The sequence below is a fragment of the Jaculus jaculus genome, chromosome 12, assembly GCF_020740685.1.
Source record: "Jaculus jaculus isolate mJacJac1 chromosome 12, mJacJac1.mat.Y.cur, whole genome shotgun sequence".
Lineage (NCBI taxonomy): Eukaryota > Metazoa > Chordata > Mammalia > Rodentia > Dipodidae > Jaculus > Jaculus jaculus.
Window position 1 is genome coordinate 17,786,719 of NC_059113.1, and position 25,150 is coordinate 17,811,868.

Here is a 25,150-nt window from a genome sequence, read left to right on the forward strand (position 1 = left end):
TTCCAGTTGCCCAGACCCATGCCTGAGTCTCAAGCCAGGTCACTCAAACTGGAAGAGCCCATGGCACATGTCCAGTGTCAGGGGAGCCTGGGACAGGCAGTGTTTGTAGCTTTTGCACTGAGAAGGAACTTGAGATGCGAGGCTCGTCGAAGTCGACAGAAGCTGTTAGAAGAATGTACAAGCCTGAGTGGCAGGTGTCCACTCCAGGGTGGGATTTTTTGCATGTAGGAAGAGGCTGTAGATGCCGAGCTGTCCAACAAGTGACCAATAAGAGAAGTAACCGGTGGCTACAGAAAGTAATCCCAGTATTGTTCTTCTCATTATTACAGAAGCAACTGGCTGCTATTTGAATTCACTATTCCACTAAAACAAAAGCTGCTTGATGGCCCCTATTTTTGTCACGTGCCCTTGCCAATGAATCCCAAGTACATCGAATAGAGCCTTGGCACACAGTAGGCATTTTATTCATATTTGTTGAATGAACTAAATAGATTCACTTTAAAAAGCTTAAAAATACAGAATTTCAGGTAGAATATGGGCTTAGAAAACTCCGAGAGGTAACTTAAATTTGAGCTTGACCAAGAAGTATATACAACAGGACTGTAAATATCTCTTGTCACCCTTCAGAGTAAAGAAGAGATTTAAAACTCAGGCTGGGCCAGGAGTGCTGCACGTTCCTCTAATCCCAGCACTTGGGAGGCAGCGGTAGGGGAATCACTGTGAGTTCAAGGCCACCCTGGGACTATAGAGTGAGCTCCAGGTCAGCCAGGGCTAGTGGGAGACCTTACCTAGAAAACAAAAATATCAGGCTAGGCAACAGAGGCCTTGCAGGAGGTGGGAATGAAAGTAAAGCTAAAACGAAATCTAATGATTGAGGCCCAATAGTGCAGGCCTGTGATCCAAGCCACTTGGGAGGCTGAGGCAAGAGGATTGCAAGTTCAAGGACTGCCTGAGGTTCAGAGCGAGCTCAAGGCCAGCCTGGGCAATTTAGTGAGATTATAGCTCAACATAAAGAGAGAGAGAGAGAGATCTGAGGTGTTGCTCCATGGTAGAGCATGTACCTGACATGTGTGAGTCCCTGATTTGCATTCCAGCATTCCAGAATCTAGGAGCGGCTCTGTACATGTTAGGAATTCAGCCATTGACACCAGGTATCACCTGGGAAATTTCCCTATTACATTAGCCAGGCTTTATGATTTCATTCTGTCACTTAAAACGTGTACAGGGCTGGAGAGATGGCTTAGTGGTTAAGCACTTGCTTGTGAAGCTTAAGGACCCTGGTTCGAGGCTCCATTCCCTAGGACCCACGTTAGCCAGATGCACAAGGGGGCGCACGCATCTGGAGTTCGTTTGCAGTGGCTGGAGGCCCTGGTGCGCCCATTCTCTCTCTCCCTCTCTCTCTCTCTCTCTCTCTGTATTTGCCTCTTTCTCTCTCTGTCACTCTCAAATAAATAAATAAAAATGAACAACAACAACAAAAAAAAAAACAATTAAAAAAATGTTGTACATACTACCAGTAGCAGGCAAGAGGGTTGCTATTTTCACTCCAAGAAGACATCCTGTTCCCATACCCCAGGCTGAGTAAGCTCTTACCAGTCTATGCCTTTAGTAGCGGAAAACACAGAGGAGGTATGGGCCCATACTGGGACCCACGAGAAAGGGCAGAGCGCAGTAAAATGCACCAAATGCCAAGGCACCAAATTCAGTCAAGGCTTCTAATAGGCTGCAAGTCAGAGTTGTCTGTTAGTCAGCAAATGCTCAAAAAGCCCATTTGACAGCCTTACAGTTTCCTCTTCACCAAAGATGATTTCTACTTGAAAGCAAAGTTCACTAATTCTAAGCTTCACATGGTCCTTCTTCTCAAAGGGAGAAGTCCAGTTCTGTCCTCACTTTGGAGATTGTACAGCCATGTAAACTCAACCAGTCAGAATTCAGATGCAGGCAACAGAAACCACCGTCACTGTCTCAAACAGAAAGAGAAAAAGGGATTCAAGGTGGGCGAGCCGGGACCGGCCAAATCTTGGGGAAGAACGGAGGACTCATTTGCCAGCTGAGCCGCTAGGAAAGAACACAGCACCATGGATCTGGAAGCAGCTACCTGGGTCTTCTCATCTGGACACCACTGCAAGGGAGTTCAAAGACGACCCCCCAAAACCAGCCCACTTCTATTCATTTGCTTGGAGATCGCTAGATCAAAGACGGGGCAGAGTCGTGATTTCAGTCAGGGCGGAACAACCTTTCACATGTCTTGTAGCCAAATAGCATATTCATTTAAAATAGGATTAATTCTGATGACACAGGCTTGTCCTGAGCCCTGCTCTTGGGTAGTGAGAACCAAAGATGTGTGTTTAAATTAATGGGGCTGCCTTACAAAGACAGAAGAGCTCCGGTTACCACCACCACAGGCCCCAGCTCCAGGAATCCCAGATGGAGTTTGGAAGTTTTAATGTTTCCAGAAACATAGCTGAGCCAACAGTGTGGAAATCTGATTACAACCCTACCTTGTCTATTTTTAGGCAGTATTGCTTCAGAAAGAATGTACAAAGGGGAAACAGTCCGGATTTATTTCCTCTGAGCCTCAAGAGAGTGAAGTATTCTGACCTGGCAAACGATCACTGGGGGGCTGTATTTTACTCTACACGGAGGCCTGGGGGAGCAGGCAGGGCAGAGGGGCATCTCAACATGACTGGCAGAGCCATGCGTTTATTAGATGTGCCAACCAGGACCCAAACATCGCAGGGAGGAATGCCTGGACGGGTGTCCTTTCTCCCTTGCCCCCTAATGAGTGTGGCTCTCCCTCTATATCTCAGTCCTGCCCCAGGGGGTCAAAGTCTGGAAAATTCTAAGTTAAACAGCAATGAGAAGGAGGGGGGCTTTGAGGCTTCACTTGAGGCTCTGAGAGCTGACACAGACTTGGGCTCAGGAGCCAGGAAGTGACAAAAACCTAACAGTGGACCTCAGCAATGCAGGTTTACTTAGGGCAAAGCCAGGGCAAGAAGGCAGGACCAGGACCCAGGGAAGGCCAGGGGCGGGGCCCTAGTGGAGTGGGCGGGGGCTGGTGGTGGTGGGGCGGGGGCAGGGGGGAAGGGGCGTGGCGGATCCTGGCGGGGCTCCCAAGGGGAGGTCCCCCCGAGGCTGCTGGCTCCAGCCTGGCACCCGGGCCTTGGAGATTGGCATTCGGGAGCCAGGCTGCAGCCGGGCCGCCATGGCGCTGCGCGCGGCCGTCTTCGACCTTGACGGGGTGCTGGCACTGCCCTCGATCGCCGGCGCCCTGGGCCACGCGGAGGAGGCCCTGGCGCTGCCCAGGTAAGGGGACCCAGCCCGGGTCGGTCTCGCTCGGCCCTGGGGAAGCCCCCCGCCGCGCTGCTTGCCAGCCCCGGACTTCTCAGCGGACCCGATTAAAATAACTGTCTGGCCCTAAAATACCCATTGTCCTTCTAAATGCTAAGCAATTAAACCTTCCCAGAGACTCCCAAATTGCCCTCTTACGTTTAAAAAATAAAAGCTTCCAAAAGGGAGAGGACTTACGAAGCTATTTGCTGTTTCATTCTGTCTATACTGGAATAGGTCAGGAAAAAAAAAAATGTACCCTGGAACTTAAGAAAGTCTTGTTGCTGGGCGTGGTGGCGCACGCCTTTAATCCCAGCACTCGGGAGGCAGAGGTAGGAGGATTGCCATGAGTTCGAGGCCACCCTGAGACTCCATAGTGAATTCCAGGGCAGCCTGGGTTACAGTGAGACCCTACCTCGAAAAACCAAAAAAAAAAAAAAAAAAAAGAAAGTCTTGTCCAAATGCACGTGTTACAGGTGTATTCATGGTAATAGAGCATTGCAGAAATAGCCCACAGCCTGGGAAATGGGAAGCTAGAAATCCACTGCTAGTCAATGTGATGTTCAGGATCGGAGGCTGGCTGTTACACGTGCAGGGGAGAGTGGTGTCATCACATTGTAAAATGGGGGGGGGGGCGGGGGTGGAAGCTGTAGGCCGAACAAAAATGTCTGCAAAAATTATATCCAAATCACCCTGGTGTTGGCAGGTGGAATTATAAGTGACTTTCTCTATTTTTTTTAATATCTATTTCTGCTTTTTGAGGTAGGGTCTCACTCTAGTCCAGGCTGATCTGGAATCCACTGTGTAGTCCCAGGGTGGCCTCGAACTCAAGGCGATCCTCCCACCTCTGCCTCCTGAGTGCTGGGATTAAAGGCGTGCACCACCATGCCCAGCCTTAAACTTTTTTTTTAAATAAGCATTTTAAAATTTTTATTTATTTATTTATTTTTGAGAGAGAGAGAGAATGGTCGTGCCAGGGCCTCCAGCTGCTGCAAATGGACTCTAGATGCTTGAGCCATCTTGTGCATCTGGCTTACATGGGTACTAGGGAATCAAACCTGGGTCCTTTGACTCTACAGGCAAGTGCCTTAACCACTAAGCTATCCATCCAGCCCTTTTTAAAAACATGGTTTTTTTGTACTTTCTAGCTTTTAAATTTATAAGTATAGATTCTACAATCGAAAGAAAAGGAGGGCTGGAGAGATGGCTTAGCAGTTAAGGCGCTTGCCTGCAAAGCCTAAGGATCCAGGTTCAATTTCCCAGGTCCCACGTAAACCAGATGCACATGGTGGCACATGCATCTGGAGTTCATTTGCAGAGGCTGGAGGCCCTGGCATGCCCATTCTTTCTCTCTCTCTCACTCTCTCTCTCTGATAAATAAATAAATAAAATTAAAAATCTTATAAAAGAGAAGGAAGTATATTTATTTTTAAAGCTTAGTAAAAGGAGAATAAAAAAAGAGATCGCTCTGCTAAGACCCATGGAAGAGGAAGAATTCATTCATTCCAAAGTACTGGCTGGGGAAGAGCCCAGTGGCAGCTTTGAGTTCTGACATCTGTCCCTGCTAAGGCCTTTCGAATCTTACCACCCTGGGCCAGCAGGCTTTGTCACCTTTAAACTATTCAAATCATGGAAGCGCACCAAACCAAAGGAGGCTCAGAGTTCAGAGCCAGCTCCACCTTCTCAGATGTGGAAACTGAGGCTTAGGAAGGAGGTGCCCTGAATCCAGGTCACATGGTAGTTGGTCCCAGGTGGCCCTGAGACCAGTTTTTCTGTCCCCAGTGTAGACTTCTTCCTCTGGGTCACTGTGACTTTCCATGCTTCTGTTTTTCTGGAAAACACATCAGTCTGTCCAGGGTGAGTAACGATGATATCAATAGCTGAGAGACAAGCTAGCTGCAAAGTCCACCATCTGATTACTCACCCCCCACCTTATGACAGTTTGACAGAGAAGTATATTTGAATGAGGAGAGCCACCTCCCCAGGCATGCAAGCCTGGTACAAGTTGGTTTTGGAGGGAGAAACTGAGTCCAATGAGTTCATGTCTAAGAATCCTTTCATTCCATTTTATTTTATTTGCAAGCAGAGAGGATGCGGAATAAATAGAGAGAGAATGAATATGGGCACACCTGGGCCTCTAGCCACTGTAAATGAACTCCAGATGCATGTGCAGCTTTGTGCATCTGGCTTTCTGTGGATACTGGGGAATCGAACTCAAGCCATTAGGGTTTGTGGGCAAGTACCTAAAGTGCTGAGTCATCTCTCCAGTCCCTGCAAGAATTCTTTTTTTTTTTTTTCTTTTCCCTGAAAGAATCCTTTTTAATAAATGTTATTTCACTTCCTTTTGAACCACCAATTTGATTAAAAAAAGATAAAAAGATTCAGGGCTGGAGAGACGGCTTAGTGGTTAAGGCACTTGCCTGGAAAGGCAAAGGACCCAGGTTTGATTCCCCCAGGACCCACATAAGCCAGGTGCACAAAGTGGCACATGTGTCTGGAGTTCATTTACAGTGGCTGGAGGCCCTGGTGCACCCATTCTTTCTCTCTATCTGTGCCTGTCTGTCTCTCTCTCTCTATCTATCCATCTCTCAAATAAATAAATAAATATGTTTGAAAAGAGGCGCTTCTCTAAAAAAATTAATTAATTTTTAAAAAGATTCAAAAGGAGAGTTAGCTGTGAGGTCTCTTTGTGCCTGTGACTTTATCAGTGTGGAGGTGGACACAGCTCAGTGTTGGAGTGTGCACTTTAAAGACCAGTGGTTGCTGGAGGTAGGCCCCGGTTCACTTCCCAGTTTTGCTCTTTCCTGTTGGGTGGCCTTGCTTAAGCTGTACTCTTAGTTCTTTAGCCTATACGATAAAGCAATGCATTCCTCTGGAAATTTTTGTGTATGTGTGAGGAGAAAGTAGCTAACACGTAAGGTGGATGCTAACATGCAGCTGTGTTCTACCCATCTGCAAAGCGCTGCACTGGGCATGTGCCAGCTAACACCATGTTCACACAGTTGCTTTGTGACCACACTTAGGATTGCTTCCAGTTGACATGGGACAGGCCACCACAAAGCCCAGGGCCTTCATTCACCTTATTACCCATGAGTCCCACAGACCAGTCATGACGGTATTAATTCAGAGGGTGAGATCATAAAGAATTCAGAGAATGTACCAGGGCCTTTCAACATGCTTACCAGAAAGCATAAAAACTCTCACACACACAAATAACTACAGTTTATACAAGTCAAGGTGGTGATGGTGCTGTACAAGGTACAATGTTCTTGGAAAGTTTCTTGTGTGCTTTTCAATGATTTTTAATTTAATTTAATTAGTTAATTTATTTGCTAGCAGAGAGAGAGATAGAGATACAGAGAGAAGACCAACAGAGAGAGAATGGGCATGCCAGGGCCTCTAGCCATTGCAAACAAACTCGAGATGCATGCATTCCCTTGTGCATCTGGCTTACGTGGGTCCTGGGACATTGAACCTGGGTCCTTTGTATTCACAGGCAAATGCCTTACTCGCTAAGCCATCTCTCGAGCCCTCTTGTGTGATTTTCTATAAGAGCTCTCCACTGTTTGCTGCCTTTAGGAAGTGCCCTTAACATTTAGAGTTCATGGTTTTCAATGTGAAGGATGTTCTTAACTCAAATTGCATCTGAATTTTTTTTTTTTCTTTTTGGTTTTTCGAGGTAGGGTCTCACTCTGGTCTAGGCTGACCTGGAATTAACTGTAGTCTCAGGGTGGCCTTGAACTCACGGCAATCCTCCTACCTCTGCCTCCCGAGTGCTGGGATTAAAGGTGTGCGCCACCACGCCCGGCCCATCTGAATTTTTTTAAATACCTGCCTGCTCATGATTTACACATGTAGCAATCCTCTTCCCTTATAGCTATATTTTCCCCTTATTTCCTGTTTTTATTTTTTTGGCCGGGGTGTGAGGTTGAGGTAGGGTCTCACCCTAGACTGGAATTTACTTTGTACTCAAGCTGGTCCCAAACTCAATGATCCTCCTACCTCTGATGGGATTAAAGGCATCCACCACCAGGCCCTGCTCTTTCCTCTTCTTAAATCACCTTTCATTCTCCAGGTAGAAACAATAATTTCTCCTTGATTTTCCAATCTCTTCATGCACTCTAACTATTTAGGCACATGTCACTTGTGAACTCCCTAAGAATAGAAGATTTTAACTTTTTTAAAAAATAATTTTTTACTTTTATTTTATTTTTCTAAAACATTTTATCTTTATTTATAAGAGAGAGAAAGTGGCAAATTAAGAGAGAGACAATGGGTGTGCCAGGGCCTCTAGCTTCTGCAAATGAACTCCAGATGCACATGTGCATCTGGCTTATGTGGGTTCTGGGGAATTGAACCTGGGTCCTGAAGTTTCATAGGCAAGTGCCTTAACCACTAAGCAAACTCTACAGCCCAAAGATTGTCATTTTTTAAAACTTTTTATTTGCGTGTGTGGTGGGATGTATGGGTGGCATGTGCGTCTGTGCAGTTATGTGTACACTCTGCATATGCATGTGGAGGAAACATTGGTTGTTCTCCTCTTTAGTCCTACTCCATTGTATCCCTGAGATGGAGGACAGGGTCACAGGTGTGCAGGGCTGTACTCGGCTTTCTCCGTGTGTTCTGGGATCTGACTCAGGTCCTCATGCTTGCATGGCTAGTGCTCTTACCTGCCGAGCCATTTCACCAGTTCCTCCATTAAAAAAAATATATATATTAGCTTATTTATTTGCACACATGTGTCGCTGTGTATGGGCATACCATGGTCTCTTGCTGAGTGCATCAGGTTTATATGGTTGCTGGGGAATCAAAAACCCAGGCCAGCAGGCTTGGCAAGCAAATGCCCTTAACTGCTGAACTGTCCAGCTCTCCTCCATTTTTCATGTCATAACATATAGCACAATGCCTTGCATACTTAAGGTGCTCAATAAAAGTTTGTTGAGGGCTGGAGGGATTGCTTAGTGGTTAAGGCACTTACCTGCAAAGCCAAAGGACCCAAGTTCAATTCCCCAGGACCCATGTAAGCCAAATGCACAAGGGGGTACATGAGTCTGGAATTTGTTTGCAGTGGCTAGAGGCCCTGGCACACCCATTCTCTCTTTCTCTCTACCTGCCTTTTCTGTATCTTTCTCTCAAATAAATAAATAAAAATAATTTTTTTAAAAAAAAAAAGCTCATTGTGTATTGCTGCATAAAAACTGAAGGGCGGAGCCAGGCGTGGTGGCTCATGCCTTAAATCCCAGCACCCGGGAGGAAGAGGTAGGAGGATCACCATGAGTTCGAGTCCACCCTGAGACTCCATAGTGAATTCCAGGTCAGCCTGGGCTAGAGTGAGACCCTACCTCGAAAAAAAAAAAAGAAAAACACTGAAGGGTGGCCGCTGCAGGGCACAAGGCGTCTTCCCGAGGGCGGGGCCTGGCTGTAATGATGCCTGCACAGCTCTGAGTTTACGACCAACCACTGAGAGGCGCACAGAACACAGGCCGAGCTGATGATGCGGCATCACCCCTTGTCCAGAAACTACTGATGACAAAGGCGTGATGAAGCCATTGCTGATGCTGGAAAGCTGTGAAAAGACACAGATATGAAGTGGATGCCTTTGGATATTTTGCCCAGAATTGACCATTTTACCTGTAGGAGGGTTAGCCTGCTCAAAGATCCTGGGCTATCATCAGGGATGAAATTCCCAAGTTGGCAATAACTGGGCTCTTACTCAGACATGGCCAATAATTGCAACGGGCTTGCCAGTCACAGTTAGTAAGAGCCAAGCAGAGGTGTGTTCCTTTATTAAGACAGATACATTCTTTTATTCTTTGTTGTAATAAACAATGCACTGTTGGCTTTAGTAAGAAAACAGTCCGGGAGGCCAGAAGTCCAAGTTCAAGGTGTCATTAAGGTTGGTCTCTTCCAGGGCCTCTGTCCTTGGCTTGTGGATGGCATCTTCTATGTGACCTCACATGGTCTCTATCCATGTGTGCCTATATCCAGGAAGCCTCTTTTTTGGAGGGGGGCATGTATAGATACATATGCATGGTCATATGTGTGTGTACACATGTGAGAGGGGTTATGCACATGTGTGTATGTGTATTTATATGCACACACAGATGCACATGCATGTGGAAGCCAGAAGTTGACAATGGCTGTCCTCCTTAGTTGTTCTCCACTTGATTTTTTAAAATTTATTTTATTGGTTTATTAGGGAGAGAAATAGGCAGGGAGAGAGAGAAAGAGCAAGCGCCAGGGCCTCCAGCCACTGCAAACAAACTCCAGATGCATGCACCCCCTTGTGCTTACGTGGCTTACGTGGGTCTTGGGGAATCACACCTGCATTCTTTGGCTTTGCAAGCAAGCGCCTTAACCACTAGGCCATCTCTCCAGCCCCTCCACTTGATTGTTCGAGACAAGATCTCTCACTGAGTCTAGAACTTGCCAATTTGGCCAGACTAGCTCGCCAGAGAGTTCTAGGGATTTTCTTGCCTGTACCTCTCAGTGTTGGGATTACAGATGCAAACTGCCACACCCAACATTTTACCTGGGTGCTGGGAACCCAAACTCAGGTTCTCATACTTTCCCCACTGAGCCATCGCCCCAGCCTCCTAAATCACCTTTTTATAAGAATACCATCCACGCTTAGATTAGAACCAAAATCCATGACCTCATTTAACTCCATTGCCACTTTAAAGACCCCATTCTGAAGCGTAGTCATATTGCAGAGCCCTGGGAGTTAGAACCTCACTGTAGTAATTTTGAAAGTGATATTATTTCAGTCCTTAGCACTGGAAATGTGTATTTAAAAAAACAACCCTAGAGATTAAGATAAAATTGAAACTATATGTGCATAATGGATGCCAAAAAAAAAAATGTTCCTTTTGAAGAATGTGAGATAAAGATGTTTCCGTGTGGACAAAGGTCTCATGACCTTGGCTTGCATCTTCCCAGGGCCTGGCAGCATTGCCTGTCTGACATGTTTGTCTGTAGCCTATATGCCACCCTCCCAAAGCCATCACAACTTTGGTGATGTTACCATTTCTCATGTCTTCCAGAGGCTTCCTGGGAGAAGCTACTCAGCAGACAAGTGTGGATGGCCCCAGTGCCCGCCTCATGAGAGGAGAGATCATGTTTTCCCAGGTGAGGGGGTATCCGACAGACCTCATCTCTGCTGTGGTCCATCTCCTGCCCCAACCTTCAACTGCCCGAAAGCAGAGTGTCTTCCTCATCCCCGTGCCCCGTGTGTACCACACCACAACTCACAAAGCCGCCAAGAAGGTCGTACACGTGCAGATGTTTAGGACTGATTTGTGGTCTCTTTGGTCAACCAGAGGAACAGTTCTAAGTCCTGGAAAATTGTGGTGGGGAACTGCACAGACACAGTAGCTGTTTTAGGACAGGGCTGCTAGGGTTGTGGGATGGTTACACTCAGTTGTCAACTTGACAAGAATTTAGAACATAATGGTGTTGCTGGGACAAACCACCTGGCCAGAAGCAACTGAAGGGGAGCATTTTGTCCATATCTTTGGGGGAAACACACATTGTCATTCCTGGTGGGCCTTTTCCCGGGCATGGAGTATTCACGTTTGAATTGAGTGAGTACTGCCAGACCTTCTCCAGGGCTGTGGGCACTGATGACCCCTCGTCCATTCACTTGCACAGTGGGTGCCACTCATGGAAGAAAACTGCAGGCAGCGCTCCAAAGCCTCTGGCATCCGCCTTCCAGAGAATTTCTCTATGCAACAGATCTTTGGCAGAGCGGTGTCAGCAAGGGACATCAACCACCCCATGCTTCAGGCAGCTCTTGCTCTCAAAAAGAAGGGTAAGGGTCCCACATCAGCCATTCCCTGGCCCAACCATACCCCAGCCCCTGGGTGGGTGAGGTCAGAATACAGCTGTGTTTGGAGATTGCAGATCTTCTGGATGGAGAGCCATTCTTAGATCCCATAGCCGGCTTTGCCAAATGGCCCAGACTAGCAACACTAGGATCCCTAGGGACATACTTTTATCTAACAAAGCAGGATGGGAGTTGGGGAGATGGCTCAGCAGGTAAAGTCCTTGCTGTGCAAGTATAAAGACCTGAGTTTGGGTCCCCAGCACCTGTGTAAAAGCCACATGCAGGGCTATGTGTCTTTGATCCCAGCTCCAGGGAGGTGGAGACAGCAGTACCCTTGGGTCTTACTGACTAACCTGCCACCAGATGGCTGAGGCGGGTATTCTGAAACCTAAGTCAGGCAGTAGTATAGGTTAGAAGGAATTCTGGACCTTGCTATACTGCCTTGAGTAGCAAATCACTTGCTCCTCTGTAAAACAGAGAATGTAACACCTGCCCTGCTTACCCTAACAGTGACGAGGAGCCCATGAGCTGAAAAAAGTCAGAATCATCTAGATAAGTACTTAGGAGTGTGGAGTACTTTTCAGAAAGCCTTCAGCCCCACCCCCTCTCAGGACTGTGCCAGGAGGTGACCTTGAGTAAAAAGTGATTCTTTTCCAACCCCCCTGTTGAAAGCTGAGCATACAGGAGTGAACGTACATGAATCGCACCCAGTAGGCTCCGTCCGGGGGGAGTGGGATGTCCAGAGCCTCTCAGAGGGAAGCTCTAGAGCTGACCTGGTCCCTGGCAACTCTGCTCAGGATTTACGACGTGCATCCTTACCAACAACTGGCTGGATGACAGTGCCCAGAGGGGCAGCCTGGCCCAGCTGATGTATAAGCTGAACCCACACTTTGACTTCCTGATCGAGTCGTGTCGCATTGGAATGGTCAAGCCTGAGCCTCAGATCTACAAATTCCTACTGGACACCCTGAAGGCCAGTCCCAATGAGGTGGGTAGACACTTCCTTTCTTGGGGGAAAGAATGTCCCCAGAGAGCCAGGCGTGGTGGCGCACGCCTTTAATCCCAGCAGTAGGGAGAGTTCAAGACCACCCTGAGACTGCGTAGGGAGTTCCAGGTCAGCATGGACTAGAGACCCTACCTCAAACAACCAAAACCAAAAAAAACCAAAAATGTCCCCAGAGATATTGCGGCCTGAGAAAAATTGAGTTTACAGGTTGGGTAATATTTGGGGACAGGCAGGACAGTTCTAGGTCTATTCCTCTCACATCAGAACTTCTCCTAAATGTTTTTTTTGTTTGATTTTCAAGGTACAGTTTCACTGTAGCCCAGGCTGATCTGGAATTCACTATGGAGTCTCAGGGTGGCCTCGAACTCACGGCAGTCCTCCTACCTCTGCCTCCCGAGTGCTGGGATTAAAGGTGTGCGCCACCACGCCCAACCTAAATTTTTTTTTATCCATTATGCACTCTACAGAGGGCCACCAGGCACATGGCCCCTATGTGGCTTTTACAGCGCTTGAGTCAAAATAGTTATCATTGAACGTTGCTGGGAAGGCTGGGGAGATGGCTCAGTTGGTAGAACACTTGCTGCCCAGGCATGAGGACCTTAGTTGGATCCCCAAGCACCCATGTGACTGCTAGGCGTGGCTGTGGGAGCCTACAGTTCCAGGACATGGGACGTGGAGACAGGGAATGCTAGCTAGCTGGTCTAGCTACATTAACAAGCTCTAACTTCACATGCATCCCTGCTCTCATAAGTAAGATAGAGCTGGGCTGGAGAGATGGCTTAGCGGTTAAGCGCTTGTCTGTGAAGCCTAAGGACCCCGGTTCGAGGCTCCTTCCCCAGGATCCACGTTAGCCAGATGCACAAGGGGGTGCATGCGTCTGGAGTTTGTTTTCAGTGGCTGAAGGCCCTGGCGCGCCCGTTCTCTCTGTCTCTATCTGCCTTTTTATCTCTCTGTCACTTTCGAATAAATAAATGAAAAATAAGTAAGGTAGAGAGTGAGAGAGGGAAACGCTCGATAGCTCTTCCAGCCTCCACCTATTTGTGCGTACACACATGCAAAAACAGTAAGAAGCTGTTAGGCCAGGTATCGAAGTGGACTTGTGAAGAAATGGCTAGGAGACTTTGCCAAAAAATAAAAAAACACAAAGCTAGCAAGGGTCACCCCACCAAAGGCTGATGCGGAGTGAGACCCATATCATATTTCACATCCTTCCTATCCAGTCACACTGGTGCTCCTTAAATCCTGTCCTCTTCTGTGTTCATACTGTATTCTGAGATTCCTACACCACAGCCCTGCTCTCACTATAGACATACTGTTCTCTTTAAAACGTGACTGGGGTACTGGAGAGATGGCTTAGTGGTCAAGGAGTTTGCTGGCAAAGCCAAAGGACCCAGGTTTGATTCCCCAGTATCCATGAAAAGCCAGATGCATGAGGTGACACATGCATCTCGAGTCCATTTGCAGTGGCCAGAGGCCCTGGTACGCCCATTCTCTCTCTCTCTCTCAACCCATCTATCTGTCTGTCTGTCTATTTCTTTCTCTCTCTCTCTCAAATAAATAAATATTTTAAAAGGTGATTGGATAAGAGCCCTTTCCTTTACATGTGTTTCTGTGTCTTACTGTCTCAACCTTACCACAAGCTGACCAGGACAAAAACTGCACCCCAGGACCAAGTCCCTTCACCCTCTCAAGGGTGGCTTCGGCTCCTTGAATAAGCATGAGGGCCTTGTTCCAAGTTCAAGTGTCACATGACTGTCAGTCAGCCCTTCACGGCTACCCTCATGAGAGTCCTTTCACAGATTTTCATCCATTTCTACACATCAGTTTTCATGGACGAACTGTAATGCCAGCTTGTAAGGTTTATAACCTGCAGGTCTATGAGGGATGTATGCATTTATTTGTGTGTCTCTCCTTCGTCAGTGAAGTGCTTTAATTTCGAGAGTAAATGGTGCATGGAGAAGAGAAGGACTTGCCATCCCCATGTCATAAAGTGGCCCCTGGTCACATTCCCATGCGTTTCTGCCGTTGTCTTCACGTGACAGCTTTATTGGTTGATGTCCATGCTGTTTGGGTCCAGGTTGTTTTTCTAGATGACATCGGGAGTAATCTGAAGCCAGCCCGTGACTTGGGAATGTCCACCATCCTTGTCCGTGACACGGACACAGCCCTGAGAGAACTGGAGAAAGTCACCGGGACACAGGTAACTTCAGGTCTGAGCAGAGCCTGGCTTCCCACCACTCGGTGTTTGAGGAGAAAACGGGGATGGAGCTGTGCAGCAGGTCACGGTGCTCATTACCTGCAGTGATTGCTGAGGAGCTCTGCGGGGAGCCCGCCATCCTGAACACACCCCATGACTTTCTCTGCTGCCGGGGGTAGAAATTAGACAACCTGATAGCAAGTGTCTACACTCCCTTTGTGACTGTCAGGAAGCTGAATGAAGCCAGAGAGAGACCTTTAAAGCCGCCACAACCTTGCTCTTTAGAACAAATATGGAGACTTCTTTTTCTTTTTTTAATTAATTAATTTATTTATTTAAGAGAGAGAGAGAGATACAGAAATAGGCAAATAGGCAGGTAGAGAGATAGAGAGAATGGGCGCGCCAGGGCCTCCAGCCACTGCAAACCAACTCCAGATGTGTGCGCCCCCTTGTGCGTCTGGCTTAAGCAGGTCCTGGGGAGTCGAACCTGGGTCTTTTGATGTTGCAGGCAAGCACCTTAACTGCTAAGCCATCTCTGCAGCCCCTTCTTTTTCTTTCTTTCTTTTTTTTAGTGTCTTTTTAAATAGTTTATTTTACTTATGTATTTGAGAGAGAGAGAAAGAAAGAAGCAGATAGATAGAAAGAGAGACAATGAGCACGCCAGCGCCTCTAGCCCTGTAAATGAACTCCAGATGTATATGCCGCCTTGTATATCTTGCTAACATGGGTCCTGGGGAATCAAACCTGGGTCCTTTGGCTTTGCAGGCAAGAACCTTAACCACTAAAACCATCTCTCCAGCCAGAGGCTTCTTTTTCTTGTTTTATTTTAAGTTACTTTTTTTTTTTACAAGAAGCTTGGCGGTGGTTGGTGGGGGAGAATGGGTGCACCAGGGCATCTAGCCACTCTAAACAAAGTCCAGATGTGTGCGCCACTTTGGGCATCAGGCTTTACACGGGAACTCAGGTCTCAGGTTCTGTTGGCATGCACCTTAACTGTTGAGCCATTTCTCTGGTCCTTTTGTTGCATAAACAGCATCTTGTTACGTTGCCCAAGCTAACCCTCAACTCTCAGGCCCAAGTGATCTGGGACCATAGCCACCAGTTTCCCCTGCGTGCACAGCGGTTGCTCTGAAGAGTGTGGTCACTTGCTGGGCTGCCCAGGCATACTGTGCAGGTGCCAGCTAACCATTCCCACCTGTCCTTATCCCCTTGGCAATGAGGGAAGCTTTTCACATCTGTCCCTTATGTAGGACTGGGCAGCCTTAATAATGTCCCCGGGCTGTCTGGGGGGGCAGTTTCCGGCATCTCAGATCTGAGGTGCCTGTGTTCATCAGATGGCAGGGGTGGGCATCACCTGCTGACTCCAACTGAACCTGGTAAAGGTCCTGAGTGGCCATTGCCAAGGAATTGAGCTGAGACTGGGGTGTGAGCCGGGGGCTCCAGGCAATGTTTGTGTAGAAGGGCCCGAGGCGGCATCCTGTAGAATGTTTATCAGAACAGCTCTTGCTCTGTGCTCAGAGTTTACCTAGAGTTTATGTAGGCAGCAGCTTATATCAAACTAAGTACACAGGGCTGGAGAGCTGGCTTAGCGGTTAAATGCGCTTGCCTGTGAAGTCTAAGGAGCCTGGTTCTAGGCTCGATTCCCCAGGACCCGCATTAGCCAGATGCATAAAGGGGTGCACACATCTGGAGTTTGTTTGCAGTGGCTGGAGGCCCTGGTGTACCCATTCTCTCTCTCTAGCTGACTCTTTCTCTCTCTGTCTGTTGCTCTCAAACAAATAAATTTTTAAAAAAAAATTAAAAAATAAATAAATAAATAAATGAAAAAATATTTTTTTAAAAAAGTAGACAACAGCTTTTCTATCTCAGGAGCAGGAGACATGTTGGCTAACTTGGGGCCATAGATGAATGCCAGACTGCCCAAACAGCTGGAGAATAGACACATAAACCGCAAACATTGGTCTCAGCATTTCGGGATCAGGCACAGGTGTCCTTCTTCTCAAAGCATAGTGTCAGCAGAATCAAAGTGTTCTGTAAACAAAATGTTTTTCCTCAAAAGGCTAAAAAGCCACCTGCAAGCAGGCTCCCTCCACCCTTTAGAGTAGTGTGACTTTGGTTCCTGTCAGCATGCAGAGAGAAGACACAGGACAGAGCAGATACCCCGCTAGGCTCAGCAGAGGTCCAAGGCTTCTAGCCTTAACTACTTCGTCACAGGGAGCCGTGTCAGTCCGCAAGGGCTGCCAGAGCCAAGCGCCGCAGACAGGGCGGCTCCAGCAATGAGAGTTTGTCACCCATTACTCCAGGAGGCCAGAAGCCCAAGGGCAAGTGCCAGCAGGGCTGGCTTCTCCTGAGGCCTCTCTCCTTGGCTAAGGGATGGCTGTTTCTTCTCTGTTGCTTTACTGTATCTTCCTCTGTGTGGGCCCGTGTCCCAATCTCTTCTTTAAAAAAAAAAATACTGGAAGCTGGGGGTGCTGGTGCACACCTTTAATCCAAGCACTTGGGAGGCAGGGGTAGGAGGATCATCATGAGTATGAGGCCACCCTGGGATTATATAGTGGATTCCAGGTCAGCCGGGGCTAGAGAGAGACCCTACCTTGAACCCCCCTCCCCCAAAAAAAATCCCTGCTGGACTGGAGAAATAGTTTAGTGGTTAAGGCACTTGCCTGTGAAACCTAAAATGCCTAAGGACCCAGTTCGATTCCCTGTACCCATGTAAGACAGATGCACAAGGTGGCACATGCGTCTGAAGTTTGTTTGCAGTGGCTAGAAGCCCTGGAACACCCATTCTCTCTCTTTCTTTCTGTCTTGAATAAATAATTTTTTTAAAAGATATAAAAATATTATATATAGCAGCTTATACACTTTTATCCCCTTGCCCCAACACCGGTTACCCTGGGGGTCCTTTTCAGTGGGGTGATGGTATTCACTGTAGGGTCATGAAGACCTCAGTCAGTCCCAATGGGGTAGAGGTGGGGAGGGAACCACACCTCATGGTATTCCTCCCCACTCTGTAGCTCTTACAACCCCCCCCCACACCTCCACAATGTTTTCTAAGCTATGACAAGCCTGTTGGCAATCTGATTTAGTGCTGAATGCTTGGTAGTCTCTGCATTTCTGCTGTGATAGGTTTTGATTTATCTACGGTATCTGTCGCCATTGCCTTGGAACTGGTTGTCAGCTGAGCACTAAGAGGTGTTCATGTTGCCACTTCCTCAGTAATTCCTCCGGGGCCCTGGCAGATGTGGTAGAGGTGGCACGTCTCTTAGTGGGCAAGTCGGCTATCATCTTATTGATGGATTTGATTCTCCTCCATTTTCCCTGCCTTCTGTAAAATAAAGCAGATTCTTCAAACAAGAGTGAGAGCAACTTGGGTTAAAGGGGGCATGCACATTTGTTTAAGAGACTTTTTGTGGGGGGGTGCACACTCACTTTTCTTCTCGAGAGAGCCGTGAAGGCCTCTTTCTGAAGTCTGAGTTTCCAGACCATGGGATTCCGACCTGGTTCCCAGTACCAGCTATGAGTTCTGTCCAATTGAGTGGACCTCGTGTCTAATCCGTATCTAATCGGAGTACAGTTGGTTTCCCATGGATGCTGCGTGCCACTGTTGCACAAGTGTGGACTTCTTGACCAGCTAGTTGGATTTCATGGTCTGCTGGGATCCCTGCGTATTCATGCTGTTGGTGACTGCTGTCTTCCAGCAATTCCTATAGGACTTTCCAGCACTATGAGGGGCTAGCCAGTTTCCCTTTTGGTTCCAGAATGGTAAAGTTCTGTGACCACAGCCTGTGGCATCTTTGGCGATAGGGTCTTACCTGTTAGCTCTGGCAGTGTTTTGGCAGTGGCCTACATTGTTTTGGGGGACCTCATGGGTCTCACTGTACAACAATTCGCAGTAGGGGGCAGCCCAATTTTGGGCCTGGGATTTACCTTCCCAAGTCCGTGCAATCTCTTCTTATAAAGACACCAGGCATATTATATTAATGGACCATGAATACCAGTGCCATCATTTATCTCTTTAAAGGTCTTATGTAGACTCACATTCTGAGATTCCGGGAGTTAGGGCTTCAGTATATGAATTTCAGGACTATGTCCACACGAAGCCTGGGAGCCATCTGAGAAAGGCCTGTGGGAGACAGAGACAGGGCGGTTGGCAACTCTGAGGCTGAAAGCAAATCTTGCTTCTTCCTGGCTTACATAAGGTTCAGTCAGCAGCAGCAAAGAGTTTTGTACAACAGTTTTGGGGAGGACCTGGGATGACAGAGGACCTACTTCCCCTGAGAGCTGCTGAAGACACTCAGGAGGCCCAGCTGGAAGATGACAAGCTGTGTAAAACCACGTGGGGATTTTCTTGTCCTAGCCAGGAAGACATGTCCTCCCCTCTGCATTGAATTGGGCCAGAACTCAGTCACAGGGCTGCATGGAGCCAGAAGGAGGCTGGGAACTGGGCTCCCGCTGAGCCCCAAAGGGAGGTAGTTTGCCAGAGAGTGCCACTGGGACTCACTCCAGGAGGGGTGGCAGAGGTGGTACCTGAGGTCTTGTGGAAGTCACTCAGAGAAAAGCTCATGGAAGGAGGCTACACTGTCTCTCATTATGCCCCTGTGTCTCTTTCAGCTTCTCACCGAAACTTCACCACCAATCTCCTGCCACCCAAGTGACATGAGCCACGGGTTTGTGACCGTAAAGGTAAGCTAGCTGGGTGCACTTTGCCTAGGGCCCATAGATTGACTTCAGAGTCGTGGGTGAAATAGCAAGCGTCACTGACTTGAGGTCCACGTTCATGCACTCGTTTGACTTGGAAAGAGTGTGATCAAAACTGCTTTACCACCCATCTATTTTTTTTTTTTTTATTTCCTTCCCCCAAATTGAAGAGCTTTGGTGGTGGACCTCTGGGGAGTCCCAGCTGAGCAAACTGTCAGGGCACTGGGGCTTTAATCTCCACCTTTTCCAATCAGAAACCTACATGAAGTTGACGTCAAGTCTCATATTAAAAATAGTAACAGTGAAGCCGGGTGTGGTGGCCCACAACTTTAATCCCAGCACTTGGGAGGCAGAAGTAGGAGGATCACCATGAGTTCGAGGCCAGCCTGAGACTACATAGTGAATTCCAGGTCAGCTTGGACTAGAGTGAAACCCTGCCTTGAAAAACCAAAATAATACTAATAACAATGATAATAATAATAACAGTGGTGGGGCTGCGGCGATAGCTCAGTGAAGTGCTCCCCTCACAGGTATGAGGAACTGAGCTGGAGCCTCAGAACCCACATCAAAATCCTGGGTGTAATGCCATGTGCTTAGAATCCCAGCATTGGGGAAGCAGAGCAAGGAGGATCCCGGGGGCTCACTGGGCAGCCAGTCTAGACTCACTGATGTGTTCCAGGCCAGTGAGGGACTCTCACTGTCTTAAAGAAGGTGGATGGAATTCCTGAGGATGACGCTGCTGGTTGTCCTCTGGCCACACACACACACACACACACACACACGTCCACATACTCACATGCACAGACACATATGCACACGTGCATAAAATAATAATAATAAATTTAAAATAGCAGAAAGATTAGTGTTTCAGAGAGCCAGAGCCTCAGAGGCCCCCAACACCTCATCACTGAAGCAGACCAAAAATGAACCCAACATGGCTCAGGGAAATTTTGCGGAAGAGGGGGCGGAAAGAATGTCAGAGCCACATGTTGGGTCATGATATGCAGAGACATTTATCGTACCAATAACTGTGGGCTAACTCCACAATGCACGACCCATATACCTCAACAAGGAAGGGCCATTGGGGAGGGGTAAGGTCATGGATGAGCCTAATAATGGTACCAAACTGCCTGTATTTGCTGAATAGAAAACTAATAAAAAAAAATTTTTTAAAGAAAATAATTCAAAAAAATAAATAAATAAAATAAAATAATGGAAAGAGACATGGATTTGCCAAACTTCTCAGTGGAGATGAACATAAAGCAAGAGAATCTTTTAGTCGGGACCTATGTTAGAAATGAATGAGGATTGACATCATGTAATTTTTAATGTAAATGCTAAAGTGCTAAAGACAATGGAACATGTTCTGACCGATTGTAGTCCATGAAAGGGTTTGTGAAATGAATGCTTTAATATTCTGTGGAGCGAAATGGCTCATTTTTGAATCACAAATAAAAGTTCAAGGGTGAGGCACCAGCCTGGAGCAGCTTGGAGCCAGGTGGAATGTTCTTTGGGAATTTCTGTCAAGCAACTGGTCGCTCACATGTGCCTCCGTGAGGGTGCTGGAGACACGTGCTGTGGGGAACCAAGACGCCTGAAGCGTGTGATTCTGGTTTGTTGGCCCGGCCCTCACTGCCCGAGTCAGGGTGGGCAAGCGCTGTAACAAAAACCCATCTTGTCACCGACCCCATAGAAGTGCATTTCTCGCCCGCAGCACTGGGCGTTGCAGTCACATGTTCCACAGAGCTGTTCAAGCACCCAGGCGCCTTCTCTTTGCTCCTCCGTGTTTTTCGAGGCCCAGGGCCCTCAGGTACAGATTAGGAAAAGAGGAAGGGTGAGCATGGAGGTGACATGGGCCCTGGGTGAGGCACACATTTCTTCCCAAGTGCGTGCAATCTCTTCTTATAAAGACACCAGGCATATTATATTAATGGACCATGAATACCAGTGCCATCATTTATCTCTTTAAAGGTCTTATATAGACTCACATTCTGAGATTCCGGGAGTTAGGGCTTCAGTATATGAATTTCAGGACTATGTCCACACGAAGTCCATACTCCACATTAATTGGTAAGAAGGGGATGGGTATGTTGAGAAAGTGCCAGTATGGGGCTGGAGAGATGGCTTAGCAGTTAAGCACTTGCCTGTGAAGCCTAAGGAGCCCAGTTCAAGGCTCGATTCCCCAGGACCCACGTTAGCCAGATGCACAAGGGGGCGCACGCGTCTGGAGTTCGTTTGCAGTGGCTGGAAGCCCTGGCGCGCCCATTCTCTCTCTCTCTCTCTCTCTCTCTCTCTCTATCTGCCTCTTTCTCTCTCTGTCACTCTCAAATAAATAAAATAAAATAAAATAAAATAAAATAAAATAAAATAAAATAAAATAAAATAAAAAAAGAAAGTGCCAGTATGTGCCAGGAAGAAGGGAAACATGGAGATGTGGAGACCGTCAGTCTTAGTGATCTGTCTCACCTGTGCAAACTGCAGGACTACGAGTGTAGCAAAGCATAAAAAGGTCACCATTAAGAAGTAAACTTCTGGGCTGGAGAGATGGCTTAGTGGTTAAGCGCTTGCCTGTGAAGCCTAAGGAGCCAGGTTCAAGGCTTGATTCCCCAGGACCCACATTAGTCAGATGCACAAGGGGGCGCATGCGTCTGGAGTTTGTTTGCAGTGGCTGGAGGCCCTGCTGCGCCCATTCTCTCTCTCTCTCTGTCTCTCTATCTCGGTCTCTTTCTCTGTCTGTCACTTTCAAATAAACAAATAAAAATAGACAAAAAATTTTAAAAAAAAATAAGTAAACTTCTGGGCTGGAGAGATGGCTTATTGGTTAAGGCGCTTACCTGCAAAATCAAAGGACCCAGGTTCCATTCCCCAGGCCCCACGTAAAGCCAGATGCACAAGGTAGTACATACGTCCAGTTTGTTTGCAGAGGCTAGAAGCCCTGGCACACCCATTCTCTTTCTCTCTCCCTCTTTCTCTTTCCCACACACTCTCTCCCAAATAAATAAATAAATAAAAATTAAAAAGAAGGGCTGGAGAGATGGCCTAGTGGTTAAGGTGCATGCCTGCGAAGCTGAAGGACCCCGGTTCAATGATCCAGGTCCCATGTAACACAGATGCACATGGTGGCACATGCATCTGGAGTTCGTTTGCAGTGACTAGAGGCCTGGCACGCCCATTCTCTCTCTCTCTAATAAATAAATAAAAATAAAATCTTTTTAAACATAAATAAATAATAAAAAGAAGTAAATAGCTGTTAATCAAAAAATCATGGCATTTTCGACACATCATCCTAAATATTGTGCTTTGCATGAAACCAGCTCCCTTTTGAAAATACTGACAGGAGCTCAGAGTAGTAGACATTGGGCCGGTAGAAAGACACTTTAGAGAGGAAGGCTAAGTTGATTTGGTTTTGTTGACTTCCATCCTCATAATCTTCCTTTCATGTTGGTGAGTTCTGCCTGTTCCATCGTTCATTTCAGTCCGTCTCTTCCCAGCCATCATCACCTAGCATTGGGCATCTTGGATCCATGCCATGTGTGACCAAGCCACCCTCTACAGTGGCCTGTAGAAAAGCCATCTGCACGAGGGTTCCACTGTCACTGCCACTGCCCTGTCTCTCCCACAGCCTGGGGTCCGCCTGCATTTTGTGGAGATGGGCTCAGGCCCTCCGGTGCTCCTCTGCCATGGGTTTCCTGAGACCTGGTTCTCTTGGAGGTACCAGGTAAGGGAAACTGAGGAAAGAACTCCCATAATCAGAGTGAGGACAGTGTACATAGTGCAGCTGGGGTGTGATGGGATCTAAAACCTGATCAGTCTGAGGACAGCCTCCAGATTGTGACCACAAGGCCTCAGCCGTGCTGGGGTACGTGAAGGGCCCTGGTCTCGGGGCGGTACTGGTCTCTAAGGCACCCAGCTATACAATTAGCAAAAAGATTCCTGGAGACTCCCTTCATCGCTTGATAAGAAAATGTTTGTAATGATTATAAATATCTGTGAGGGCTCTGCTGGAAAATGTGTTTGCTTTGATGTGGCTTTGGGACAGCGCACAGAGCTATGAGGTGGGCTCCACCCTACAACATGGGCTCCTTCCAGAGCCATTGATAGCAAGGAGGGAAGGAAGACTGCCAGCAAAGCCCGGCCGTCACGGACTTGGGAAACCGCGCTGCCTGAACTGTTTGCTTTCCAGATCCCTGCTTTAGCCCAGGCGGGTTTTCGGGTGATAGCTATGGATATGAAGGGATACGGAGAGTCATCCTCCCCTCCTGGTGAGTTGACATCCCACAGCTGTCCTGTGTGGTCATGCCTGCTCCTGTGGCGGCTCTCCAGGCCCTCTGAGCTTGCCCAGTTCTGGGCTGAGCAGTGCGCACCTGTAGGATCCAGGTAACACGCAAGCCCGTGCTTACGGGCGCCCCCTGCTGGTCACCATGCATTTTCAGGATAGAATACACCAACCATCTATGGGCATTTCTCACCTACCCAGCTGAAAGGCTGAGCTCATAAAATAACAGCTCCTGGGTTTTCCCTCCCTTCTTCTGGCAACCCCCATGCTGCTTTCTGTCTCTACGCAACTAGATGCTGCCACTGCCCCATTTGGGTCGGAACGTACAGTCTCCGGCCTTTGTGACTGGCCTGTCTCACCTAGTATTGTCCCCTCCAAGTTCATCCGTGTGGGGGTCATACTGAAGGATTTATTTTATTCTTACACTGTGTATATAACCACATTCTACCTCTCCATCTATCCAGCGAACACTTGGGTCGTTGCCTCCATCTCCCAGCTGCTTTGAATAGCAAGGCATGAACATGGATATACAAATGCATACATGTGGCAGGGTGTGGTGGTGCAAACCTTTAGTCCCAGCACTTGGGAGGCAGAGGTAGGAGGGTCGCCATGAGTTCAAGGCCACCCTGAGACTATGTAGTGAATTCCGGGTCAGCCTGGGCTAGAGTGAGACCCTACCTCGAAAAACCAAAGCAAAACAAAATAAAAAACCAACAAATGCATCCATGTTACTCTATTCCCTTCTTTGGGATGCATTCCAAGAAGCAGACATGCTGGGTCCTGTGTTAGTTTGTAGGTTGAATCTTAACCCTGTGACTCTAACCCAAGGATGGCTTATTAGATGGCTCCTGAACCCACAGGCCACTTGGAGGTTTATAAGCATTTACCTGGTTTTTCTTCAATATGTATATATTTTTACTTATTTGAGACAGAGAGAAAAAGAGGCTGGTAGAGAGAGAATGGGCACCCAAGGGGCTCTAGCCGCTGCAAATGCATGCGCCACCTTGTGCGTCTGGCTCTTACGTGGGTACTGGGGATTCAAACCTAGGTTCTTAGGCTTTGCAAGCGAGCATCTTAACCACTAAGCCATCTCTTCAGCCCTGGTGTTTTGTTCTGATCAAGTTTAGAGAGGTCCTCAGCCAAAGCTCTTAAGAGCTCAGGTGTGGAGGCAGGAGCCTGAAGCAGCCAGGCATGAGGACGCAGCCCCTCTAAGGACAGAATGTTCACAGCTGGGCTCCGTGAGGTGAGCCTGCTGCTACCCGCCCCCAGCTGCCACCCCCATGGCCACATCTAGCACGTCTGGCTGCCATGCCTGAAGCCAGCTGACCTAGACTGGGACTTCAGACACTCGGGTGACACCCTCAGGCTCCTTTAGACACTCGGGTGACGCCCTCAGGCCCCTTTAGACACTCGGGTGACGCCCTCAGGCCCCTTGGCCTGTCACGCTGGGAGTGTCAGGTGTGGCTGGTCTTGATGGTGGCAGTGTTGCTCAGCAGCCACTTCTGCCTCCTGGGAGATGTGGAGACAATTTCAGTGAAACACCTAACGTTTGGCCCAAACATCTCGAAAAGTCAGCTTTCCATGTTTAGTCAGCATCCATGTTTGATTTCATTATCAAAATGTTGGATTTGTAATAGCATTAGAACAGTCCTCTGTGAATCTGCTAGGCGAAATTTAGTAACGTAAGTCAACATTCTTACTAGAACACTAGAAAAGATGATCAAGGCTCTCTCAATCACATGAACTAGAGCCACTCTGGATAAATCGAGGTGTACTGTCTTATCTTAATATCTTAATAACACTTATTCTTTCTTAGGA

The 25,150-nt window shown here is 47.7% G+C and overlaps 1 protein-coding gene across 1 annotated transcript in view; it reads left to right on the forward strand.

The window, feature by feature from the left end:
* The first annotated feature begins 3,191 nt into the window (after positions 1 to 3,191).
* Positions 3,192 to 25,150, forward strand: part of Ephx2 (epoxide hydrolase 2) — a 46,988-nt gene continuing 25,029 nt past the window's right edge. The window contains exons 1-8 of the mRNA XM_004665840.2: positions 3,192 to 3,306; positions 10,374 to 10,458; positions 10,981 to 11,140; positions 11,953 to 12,143; positions 14,239 to 14,361; positions 18,970 to 19,041; positions 22,679 to 22,774; positions 23,240 to 23,318. Of these exons, the coding sequence (XP_004665897.2) occupies positions 3,206 to 3,306; positions 10,374 to 10,458; positions 10,981 to 11,140; positions 11,953 to 12,143; positions 14,239 to 14,361; positions 18,970 to 19,041; positions 22,679 to 22,774; positions 23,240 to 23,318 (907 nt within the window). The 5' untranslated portion in view covers positions 3,192 to 3,205. The remainder of the gene's footprint in view (positions 3,307 to 10,373; positions 10,459 to 10,980; positions 11,141 to 11,952; positions 12,144 to 14,238; positions 14,362 to 18,969; positions 19,042 to 22,678; positions 22,775 to 23,239; positions 23,319 to 25,150) is intronic.